This window comes from Vespula pensylvanica, chromosome 3 (genome assembly GCF_014466175.1).
Source record: "Vespula pensylvanica isolate Volc-1 chromosome 3, ASM1446617v1, whole genome shotgun sequence".
NCBI lineage: Eukaryota > Metazoa > Arthropoda > Insecta > Hymenoptera > Vespidae > Vespula > Vespula pensylvanica.
This window is the reverse complement of record NC_057687.1, coordinates 7,474,091-7,486,590: the sequence shown is the minus strand read 5'-3', so window position 1 is coordinate 7,486,590 and position 12,500 is coordinate 7,474,091. Positions and strand designations below refer to the sequence as shown.

The 12,500-nt window shown below is 33.5% G+C and overlaps 2 protein-coding genes across 10 annotated transcripts in view; one reads left to right on the top strand and one right to left on the bottom strand.

Annotated features, from left to right (window-relative positions):
• Window positions 1-12,500, bottom strand: part of LOC122627710 (PH and SEC7 domain-containing protein-like) — a 65,248-nt gene that overhangs the window by 32,139 nt on the left and 20,609 nt on the right. The gene's annotated exons all lie outside the window — the stretch shown is intronic.
• On the top strand, window positions 10,155-10,706 carry LOC122627715 (probable tubulin polyglutamylase TTLL9). The gene has a single exon (XM_043809085.1). The coding sequence runs from the start codon at window positions 10,155-10,157 to the stop codon at window positions 10,614-10,616; it is 462 nt and encodes a 153-aa protein (XP_043665020.1). The 3' UTR covers window positions 10,617-10,706.

Sequence of the window (12,500 nt, the reverse complement as noted above, 5' to 3'; positions counted from 1 at the left end):
CAAAGTATTATAAGTTTCCTTCGTAAACGATGGACAACAGAACGACCGAATCGGATTTTAACGAGGCTCGTATACGCATACAACGATACGTCCTGAATATTAGTGTCTATCCTTCCGGTGCTCAACGACAACGACAACGACAACGACAATGACAATGACAATGACAACGACAACGACGACGACGACGACGACGACGACTACGACGATGGTGTACCGTTAATCGATGCTCACCGATCGGCTTTAATTAAAACTCCCGAACGCGACTCGTTGCTTTTTCCCTCGGCGATCGTTTACCCTTCTTTCTTTCTCCTTTTTCTGTCTCCTTTTCAACCCCTCTATCATCCTTCCTCTTTTTCCAGCAACCAATCCCTCTTTTTACATTTTCAGTCGTGCACAAAGCGCATTCGATTAGATTTCCGAGAGCACACGCAATAATTGCCACTCGATACGCTTTTCATCGGCTATCAAAATGAATCTTTCTTTGATATCGATGACATCGGCTTTCATCACTGAGAATGTAGGTTCTTTTTTCTCTCTTTCTATTCCATTGCATGTGTACACGTTGAAAAGAAATTAATACTAGGGAAAAAAGAAGGACGAAAAGGAGGACCAATCTCTGTCTTTAGTTGAGTAGAAATTTTTATCGATGTTATATAGAAATAATAATAATATATATATATATATATATAATATCAAGAAACAAATATCAATATTTGTATAAATATTTTATAATTAAATACATATATAATAGTAATAATAACAATAATAATATGTATATCTAAACATAATGTATATTATATATATATATAATATTAGATAATATATCATATATATAAATATTAAATAAATATAATATAATATATATATATATTTATATCATATTTATACATAAATATTTTATATATATAACACGATATAATTGCGTCCACGAACTTGAAATAAGATCTGATTTATATTACATAGAGATTACGTCATCGTTCTATGATCGATACCTTGGAATGACGTCGACTGTTACATCCGATACACGATAGTAAACCTTTTTCTCGTTGGATAGTCAAACTCGATATTTAAATATTATTGAGTTTTTACATATATATATATGTACACACTACTCTACATATACACACACAGACACATACAAGAACATATACAAGAAAAGATGGTAGAATGGCAACTCGTTTGCATACCACGATGAATTTCATACGTAACAACACCGCAGATGTAAGTGCCTGCTGTTTCTTATGTAATGCGAGCCGTTAGGCTAACCACCATTGACGAACCACTTCCGATCATTGAGTACTATCCCGTCCGTGGTTATCTTTTTCAAGGCCGTATTCAAGAGTTCTCTCTTTCTCTCTCTCTCTCTTTCATACACACCTCTATCTCCTACCCTCTCTTTCTCTTTCTCTTTCTCTTTCTCTCTCTCTCATACGATTCTTATCTCTTTCCCTCTTCAATCAAGAGAACGCAATTGCAGTAGTCTCACTGTTCGATAATCGATATCGTGAACCACCGTCTAGACGTAGGATGAAAACGTTCCACTATATCGACATTGCACACAGTGTACTATAGTTAACAGATGGATACGTATTATATACAAGCAATATCCGAGGTGTGATTCACGATTAACTAATGCACACATGGATATATATCCAAGGGTAGTGGGAGCAAATAGGGTGGAGGTGAAAGACAGACAGACAGACAGACAGAGAGAGAGAGAGAGAGAGAGAGAGAGAGAGAGAGAGAGAGAGAGAAAAGAGAGCCAAGGTCCTTTTATCTATTAACAGGATTTTGTGATCGTCCTAAAAGACAAAATATCCAGGACGCGGAATCCCACTTTAGCAAATTACGTTTTGTTGAATTAATCTTCAAGTCGTAATGACGATCGATCGAGATGAGAGAGAGAGAGAGAGAGAAAGAGAGGCAGACCAGAATTATTGGTTTGATAAAAATGGAAAAAAATGAAAAAGAAAAGAGAAAAGAAAACAGATATATAAGCTGTTCTTCTATGAAGTCATCAACTTCCTGTTGATGTTTCATAGTCATATTGACATTGTCATATCCTTCTCATGGAAAATCACTTCTGAAGATGAAAGCTTTTGAAGCGATGAATTTCAATGCGAGTGGAAACGATGATTCACAAACTGTTTTGTTTTTCTTTACTTTGTTTTATTAACGACGATATCGATCTTCTTAGATAGTTTAAAATTTTCTTCATTTATTATCTATCGAGTGTGTGATTCAGGAAAACGAGAAAAAAAAATGGATCGGTATCTACGATTTAATTATGATGTTTACGCGATGTTATTACGTTGAGAAAGGAAATCAAGAATCGAAAGGAAAACAAAATTATTTCCAACGCGCGATAAATTTTTTTCTCCTTCTATCGAGTATATAAGATTAAAATGGATTAGAACGATTATAGGAGAGAAAAAAAAAGGAAAAAAAGAAAAGAAAAGAAAGAAAAAGAAATCTGAACTGAAAATAATTTGTTTTCCATTAAAATCGTAGAATTAAAAAATCGTCCCGATTGTGTGGGTTGCAATTCTTCATGGGGAAAAAAAAAAGGAAAAAAAAAAAAGAGGGAAAAAAGTTCACTACCGACAAATTACCGATTTGTGGATTTAGAAAAAAAAATAAACGAACGAGCAAAAAATTCCTCTAAAAAAAAAAAGAGAGAGAGAAAAGAAAGAAAGAAAGAAAGAAAGAAAGAAAAAGCAAAAAGAAAAAGATCTATTGAAATTCCGAAAGCGATCGTACGGGTACATGAAAGTTCTTAGAAGAAATTCTTCAAGAGAACAAATTTCGTTTGGTAAAACTTCCGGTATAGACGAACAAGTTGACGTGTCATCCTTGTCATCGTACCTTTGGCTGACACTGACAACAGAGAGAACTAGCTATACGAGAAGCTAGCTTTATTTCCTTCTCGTGCTTCGTGAAGCACGATGAGACAGAGATAGAGATAGATAGATAGATAGATAGATAGATAGATAGATAGATAGATAGATAGATAGATAGATAGATAGATAGATAGATAGATAGAGAGATAGACAGATAGAGAGATAGAGAGAGTGGAAAGAGAGAGAGAGAACTACTCGTTGGCATTTGCACACGAACATACTCACACACATACACATACATATATACACACATATGGCATCATCGTGTCGCGTGCTGACGGAAGAAGACTCGTCACCATCGTAACCAATAGTCTTCGTTCTACGGTATACAAAGCCACGTGGGTGGAAAATAACAGCTATTTATAACACTTTATCGCCCACCGTTTTTACTCTTCCTACTTCTTCTTCTTCTTCTTCGACTTCAACTTCGACTTCGTTGCTTCCTCTCTCTCTCTCTCTCTCTCTCTCTCTCTCTCTCTCTCTCTCTCTCTCTCTCTCTCTGTCTCTCTTTTCTCACCCTCCTTTCCCTTGCCTCCCATTTTTATATTCCTTTCTCTTCTTTCTCTGTCATACTTGAAGCGTGTAATCGGTCGTAAGGAGATAATGATACAAAAAGGGTGTCTCTCTCTTCTCTCAGACGGGTGTCGATGACCACGGTCACTGGCACGTCAATGTCACGTTGATCGAGAAACTTTGCTTCCTTCCTTATTTTTCTTTTTTTATTCTTTCTTTTTTTTTTACCGTCCTCTTACATTTTCTTATATGTAAGTATAGCTTTATATAAGCGAGCGATATACTTCGCTTGGTAATTTCATATCAAAGAAATTGGCACGTATCAAATAAAATGTATTTATTATATATGATGATGATGATGATGATGATGATGATGATGATGATGATGATGATGATGATGATGATGATAAGCAGATACTGACTTTATATAAATAATAATACTAATTATAAGATACATATATAGTAAGTATAAGATATCGATTGTATATAAATAATGATAATAATAATAATTATTATTATTATTATTATTATTATATTATTTTATTTGTATTATTATTAAATAATTAAATAATTAAATAATAATAATAATAATAATAATAATAATAATAATAATAATAATAATAATAATAGCAGCAACAGTAGTAGTAGTAGTAGTAGCAATAGTAAGACAATAATAAAAATGACTATGATGAGTATTACTAATCGCTTTTAAAATTAAATGATCACTTTTAAATTTTAAAGAGATAGAAAGAAATAAAGAGAATCATCGAGGAAGATCGAATGAATCTCGAAATCGTCATATCCGCAAAATCGACATGAGACCAGAGTTTTGAAAGTGTAGAGGCGAAGGGGTGAGGGGATTAGGTGGAAGTGGGAATAGGAAGAGGAAAATGTGAATATCTGCATATGAGAACGTGGCTGATTTTGCAGGCATACGTGACTCAACTCCACAATCGGCTAGAAAATTCTGTCTGTGTGTGTGTGTGTGTGTATGCCTTCAATTGACCTCAAAGGGTCAAAAGCATCTAATTGCCAATTGTCGGCCAACGTTGCTACTTATTTCTATTCTTTTTTTTCCTTCTTCTTTTTCTTCTTCTTCTTCTTCTTCTTCTTCTTCTTCTTCGTATCTACTTCTTCCGTACACCTTTGTCATTTTTCTATTTTCCACTTATTCTCATTCTACATGGCGAGTGAAAATTTTTCTAAATGAACGACAAGTTCCTATTGCATAGTTATTTTCTTTTTTCTATTATTGTTTTCTACCTACGAAGAAATAAAATTTTCACGGATCTGCATTTGCAATGAAAGGAAAAGAGAAATGAAATACAAAATTGTAACAATAAAAAAAGATGTTTTACTATATTGCAAATTATCGATCGAATCGAATCCGTTTCCTCATACTGTATTATATTATGGATGTTGTCTCTTACATTTTTTCTTTAGAACGATTCTTAATAAATGTAATGAAAGTACATAAGTCGAGTTCAACGTAGATAATACTTACGTATTCACTTATTAAAAATCGATAAATTTCAAATCGTATTATCAATGAAATACACAACCGATTCATTTTTTCATTCTACGAAATAACAATGTGAACATATCTGATTGTCGATTAATCGAAATTTTTCTATCTTTCCTTTCTTTTTTTTAATACGAACATACATATATATGAATTTACGTACATATGCAGATAAACGAACGGATTTACTTACGTCAAAAATTGTCAAACCTAATTAACGAGATAGAGATAGAGATAAATAAATAGATAAATAAATAGATAGATAGATAGATAGATAAATAGATAGATAGAGACAGAGAGAGAGAGAGAGAAACCATGGAAAAGGAAGTTGGAACGATGATACAAATAGATAAAAAAAAGAAGAAGAAGAAAAATAATGAGAGGAAAGAAGAAAGGAAGGAGAAAGAAAAAGTAGAAGAAAAGGATAAAGAAGTTAATAGCAAGGTCGACATACTATTTCGTTGTGACTTTTCCTCGACTCAGGTTAAGGTGATGTTAGCAAGAGGATGGAAACAGGTAATGTAATGTGTAACTTGTTCTTTCTTTATCGAGATCCTTTTAACGTTTTGCACGCGTTCCGCACTCTTGGTTATGGAACTTGTGGTCCGATCTCCCTTTAAGGTTCGAGAGCTACACGATTGCTTGGAACTCGATTAGACTTGTACAGAGAATGGTTATATAGGTTGTGGTGGGGGGTTGAGGTGGAGAATGGAAAGGGTAAGAAGGGCTAGTATGTATTATAGCATCTGCTTCCTATGTAGCTAGAGCTAGCTAGAGCTAGCTAGAGCTAGCTAGCTAGTTAACTAACTTGCTTAGGATTACGTGGAATCGTCTATCGCCCTTGTAATCTTGACCTTCCCCTCCTGAACCTCTTCTCCACCGAACTATTTCTCGTTGAAAACTTACTACATATTCTTCTTATGTAAAATTATGGATACATTAATGTTAACGATCGACCGTTGTTAATCAAAGATCTTTTTCATCGTGTTATTATTTTTATTCTTCGTGCGTTTTATTCTTTACTTAAAAGAAGAAATATCATTTAATTATCGTAATTATCAATATCATAATAATATGATGAATGTTATAAATATTGAATTTTAATATTGTTCGATTAATAAGCTCGAGATTTTTAATATTTTATATTCTGTATAAAGAGATTATGTGTTGTTAGAAAATGATATAGAGGATGAAGGAAGAATATTTAGATGGGCCAAAGATTTTTTAATAATTTTTAATATCGATACACACACACACACACACATCCAATAACGAATGTAATAATTTCGTTAGATATTAACGCTTGTTTTCTTTTTTCTTCTCTCTCCCTTAAATCCTTAATTATAACTATTACGTATAATCGTCATAGTAAGATCCCTGGTTTTTCTTTTTTTGGTTTGTACGAGGTAATCGATCCCATCGACAATACTTGGCATCTATGGTGGTGTGAAACGAGCGAAGCTAGGCAGATATTAGATTCCAAATTGGAAGCCCATCAAAAAATACCACACTTTCGTAATCATTACGAATTAACACGAAAGAATTATCTTTATCGGAACTTGAAACGTTACAAGAAGCTCTTAACAAAGTCTGGGAAGCAAGCGGAAGCGGAACTTTGCGATTCGATGCCGATCACTTTCGAACTGCCGAGCGAATACAGGATGTTCGTCGAGGAATATCAAAAACAGCCTGGTTCTATTTGGATCGTTAAACCAGTCGGTAGATCCCAAGGTAAGGGGATCTTTCTTTTTCGAAGATTGAAGGATCTGATAGAGTGGAAATCGTCAAGAATCGAAAAGCAACAATCCGAGGGTCCAATAGAAACTTTCGTCGTTCAGAAATACATCGACGATCCTTACCTTCTGGCAGGTTAGTCGAATTAATCCTCTTTTTTTTTTTTCTATGCTCGACATATTCGTTGCATTCGTTAAAAAAAGAAAAAAAGAAAAAAAAAAGAAAAGAAAAAATCTTCGTTAGGTGCGGTTTATATTTTATTTCTTTCTTTTTTCGATTCCTTTGAATATATAGTAGATATAGCCAAACAACGTCGTCACACGCACCATAACGAACGTAAACAATTTCGTCAATTGGCGTCATCCGCAGCAGCGAATTTTGTTCAGAGGTTTTACATATGTACGTTCTCTGTGCCAAAAAAATTGACGTATTTCGGAAATACTTTTTTTCTCTTTCCCCCCACCCCCCCCCCAAAAAAAAAATCGAGTAAAATAAATTGAAAAAATTTTTTCCCCGTCCGATTTGATTAGATATGGGCTTTTGTAATCTGTAAACCGCATTGACTTCCACGCGAAAATCCACAGACGACATTCTCATTCGTGTCGAGAAACACGAAATTATTCAAATTCCATAGTATCGTCTTGTAAAAGTTTCGTTAAAATTATTTTAACAAAATTCTACGGAAATTTTAATAATTCCGTTTCAATCATTTTTACAAAAAGTTAAAACGCTTGGAGTCCGAAAAAGATTAACGTTTGCAGATTATAAAACCTATATATAATATAACCGAATTGAAAGCAAACAATTCTTTTTTTTTTTTTTTTTTTTTTTCTACAAATAAAACGTCGAGTAACAACATAGAATTAATTATTAGTTCATCGATTTATTTTATTCTCTCTCTTTCTCTCTATACAAAAAGAAAAAAAAAAAACAATAATAATAATAAACTCAAAATACATCAATTTTTTCGATCAAAAAGAGCATATGTAAATAGCGTAACACCTTAAAGTATACACTACAGTATACATAAGTAGATGTATGCGTTAGCCAGTCATTGAGCCATTTTTCGATCCATTGCGATGGCTCTCGTAAAGAAGAGAGCTATCTCCGAAGTGAAATCCATAGACGTTGGTTGTACTGCTAGTGGCAATATCGATGAGAGACAAGGATGGAGAATAAGAGGATATGTGAGAAAGAGCTTGGATCTCAGCCGACTCATTCACTCACTCACTCACTCACTCACTCACTCATTCTTTCTTTTTCTCTCTCTATCTTTCCTTCTCTCTCAAAAGATGTTTCCGTACTATTCTGCTAAAAATCACCTCTACATATATAGTAGATTCACTTCTATGGGAATAGCTTTCGCTGTCTTTTTCTATAATCTCTCTCAAGAGAACCATCTAAAAATATCTTCTTTATACACGCTTCTTCGTTTCTTCTCCCACTCATCCCCTCCTCACTATTCTCACCCTCTCTCTCTCTCTCTCTCTCTTTCTCTTTCTTTCTATCTTTCTCTTCTTCTAGGACGAAAGTTCGACCTACGTATCTACGTACTGGTAACATCCTTTCATCCCTTGAAGGTCTGGCTAGCGAGAGAAGGTTTTGCACGCTTATCTAGCCAGCTATTCGATCTGAAGAACATCAATGATAATAGGGTTCATCTGACCAACATGGCGATACAATTGAAAAGATCGAAGGAAGATGAACGAATGAATAATGGGCCATTGAACGAGGATAGAAAACGATCCTGCAAATGGGCGTTAATTAAATTCAGGGAATATTTGACCGCTCGGCATGGAGTTTCTATCGTAGAAACGGTTCTACAACGTATAGCTGGTAAAAATAATGATTTATCATTAGGCTAAGTAACTTTTCTTTTTCTTTTCTTTTTTTTTTTTTTTTTTTTTTTTTACTTATTTTTTACTTATTTTTCTTTGTTAAGCTTCAGTACGGTACAATAATCGATATGCGAGATTAAAAAAATATATTTGAAAAAAGTAGATACGTAAGAAATTGTTATCTCGGAGTAAAACTAAAAAATAATTCTAGATTAAAAAAAAAAAAAAAAAAAAAATTATATAGTTTTCCAATGACACCAAATCGTTTCACCATGACGGTATACAGCTGATTCAGAGTTTCATGGTCCGGATAGAGAAAAAAAAGAAAAGAAATGAGAGAAAGAAAGGAAAAAGAAAAAAGAAAGAAAAAGCTGTAGAACATAACAGAAAGAAAAATGATTCGCGTAAAACTTCTCATAACATAAATCCAAAAAATGTTGAACAGCCTATCGTGAGAATCTACTGAAATCACATCTCCTCGCACATCGAAGCCAGTCGTCTTGTTTCAATGTACAACTTTACTGCTCCCTAAACCAGACTCATCGTATTCAGCATTATCTTCTATCTCAAAACTTTCTCGAGACTTTTCAGACTATAAAAAAATCTGAAAAATGTTAATTTCGAAAATAAATCTTCCGTAAGGGAGACATTTACATATTCGGGTATGTTCGAATTTTTAGGACATTTCGTTACTCGAAACGTACTCTCTTTTCTAAGCTTTCTAATTCGTCGTACTAAACCTCTTAATGAACTTACCCAGGAAATAGAATTAATTTTATTTAGCATTGTGTCTGGCACGTCTGTCGCAACAGTCTTATTATTAATTGCTTGCGAACAACAACCAGGTGAGGCAGGTTCTGGTTCTTTATTATCCTTTCTATCTTCTTCGGTTACACGAGTCATGGTTGCGTCTGGTTGTTGTTCGTTCATTTAAGAAAGCGACATAATAGATCTTCGTCATTAAAAATAATTAACACGAAAAATAAAAATCCATCGTCTCCGTAAACAGCAGCTGGTTTTACGTCGCAACAACACAAGAATTTTTCATTTTACGACGGAACAATTACCTTCCCCAAAAATTCCAACAATTTTATCGAGGATTCATGAAACACGAAGAAGATTCACTTTGTTTCTTCAAACATAATCTTTAAATACTATATCAATTCATTTCATTCGAATGGATCCATTATCTTTTGCGATATTTTTAATAAATTACGATTCGAAGAACAGACGGACAATTTTTCGAGTATATTTCATTTCTATGTTACGAACGAACTTAATCGAAAACAAACTACGAAGAGTACATGTTCAATTAGTTAATAATTGTCAATGACTATCGCTAAGAAAAAAAAAAAAAAATGTCTTGGAAATTGGAAATTATATTTATAAAAATATCGGAACGAGTTCATCATCGTCGGCTATCTCGCTTGAAATTACCTACGTTAGAAAAATTCTCTACAAACTACTAAACCTAGAAAGACAGAGAGAGAGAGAGAGAGAGAGAGAGAGAGAGAGAGAGAGAGAGAGAGAGAGAGAGAAGATAAGCATAAAGATCCTAGAACACATAGATATATTTATGTATAGTTAGGCGTGAACCGGTTGGAACTATTATAAAACCAAGCCTGTTTCCATCACGCAGGAGTAATAATGGCGAGTTTGCTAGCCGTGCAACCGGTGATGATGCAAGGTAGGAACTCGTTCGAGCTCTACGGTTACGACGTGATCCTCGACGAGAGTCTGACACCGTGGCTTCTCGAGGTGAACGCCTCGCCCTCTTTAAGTGCCACCGACACCGAGGATTATCGTCTCAAGTTCGATCTCATCGACGATGTCCTCAACATCATCGATCTCGAACGTCGTTTTACAGGCAGAGAAACCAGGATCGGTGGCTTTGATTTGATCTGGTTTAACGACGGACCAGTATGGACGACTACTATGAGTTCTCCCATTTGTGGACAAAATCGATATTTCGTCAAAAAATTAAACGTATTTTTGGGAGCCAGAAATGATCGTATTAAACAATTATACCGATTGCACGAAGTCTTGGAGGAAATGAAAAAAAGTAAAGAAAATTTCGAAATAGAAAATATTCTTTGTGAAAATCTTTAAAACGAACAAAAGAAGAAGAAGAAGAAAAGGAAACGAAGACAAAAAAAAGTCGACGATTAAATGTGTTAATTAAGGAACTTTGATATTTAAATAAGGAACTTTATATACATATTTAAAAACTTTCGTAGCTATCGCGTTATCCACTAACGTAGAGATAGACGATTTTCTTCGTATTCTTCAAGATTTATTCGATGTATCTATGTCGAGAGATATGTTTTGATCTTGAAAATATATAAATGTCGAACGTATCTATATATATAGGTAGTACTATCTACCGTAAGGATCTATCGTAAACTCTGCTCGAGTAAATGTGGCTCGTATAAAATCTTGAAAAAATAAACTCCCTGCACCTAGAGAGATTTTTTTTTTTTTATACGCTATCTACGTTAATATATAAAATGTAAATCGATTTCTTTCGCGTTAAGATATCTCGATTGCTATTCGATCGAGTATTTTTATTAATCGATGATAAATATTTTGGGAAATAAATGATCAATATATATACATACAAACGTACATATACATATATTGTTAATTATGAATAATTAAACAGTCAGTTATATTAGCGTACTGACATTTTCTTACAAATATACATTATTTACTTAAAATAACGATCGAACTTTTTAAGAAATACCGATGATTTTAGACTAAAATTCATACCTCTTTTTTATAATTGTAAAACTTATAACATTTGTATTTTATATTATAAACATCTTCGAATTCTTTTAGTTGTTATGAATTCTATTTCTTTTTCTTTTTTTACTTAATACTTTGCTAAATACCTTTATCGATCCAAGGAATCCTCCCCTAGAATTTGTTCCAGGTAATATTTCGCTAGTCTCGACACGCTATTGATTCGTCAGCGTTTCGTCTTTCTCCTCTAATTTAATTTCATCTCGCATCACACATATACATACGTTGAACAACTATATACAGGGGAAGACCAGTGCAATGTAACAGCAACTACGACAGCTGGATGGAACTAACGAGCAAGAATTAGCTCAACGTTGCTACGAGGAAGGGTCTTCCATTCTATATCAAATTTATGCATATTCATCCGTCCAGCAAACTCGTTCCGCTTCCATAAATCTCTCCTTTTTTTTTTCGTCGTTCGATTTTTTTTATATTTCTTTTTTATATTTTTTTATTTATCTTTTTTTTTTTTTTTATTTTTATACATCGATTCGTAGCGAACTCCAAAAAATATTAGAATTAAATTTGATCAGTATTGAGTATATAGTTCATCGCGAAAGAACTGTAATCTCTGGATTGCGTCTGGATTCATTCTATCATTTTATTTTCATTCTTTCTTTTTTTTTTTTTTTTTATCGACTGATAACTCAGTCCAAAAAATATTAGAATTAAATCGGATAGTTATTTACTGTATAGTTCATCTTAAAAAAAAAAAAAAAAAAAAGAAAAGAAAAAGAAAAAAAAAAGGAAACTATAATTTGCGTCGTGTATAAATTGATTCTATTATCATGTTTTTAATTCTTTTTTCTTTTTCTTTTAATATCGACTCGTAATCCAAAAAATAGTAAAATCGGATTAGATAATGATTTGCTATATAATTCATCATAAAAGAACTATAATTTGTAATTCGTCTATCGATTTTCGATGTCGAAAGGTCGCAGCTTTTTTTTGTTTGCTCTATCTCTCTGCACTTTGTTACTCATCGTCCTTCTTTTCCATTCTTTCTCTCTCTCTCTTTCTTTCTCTCTTTCAACGAGAGCCTAAATATAGAGGTTAGAGAGGCAAGTAACTTCTGCTTGAGTGTATATAAACCCTGCCAGCGCGAAACTGGAGTGAACTCGTTAAAATTATGACTGTGAGAGAAAGAGAAAGAGAAAGAGAGAGAGAGAGAGAGAGAGAGAGAGAGAGAAA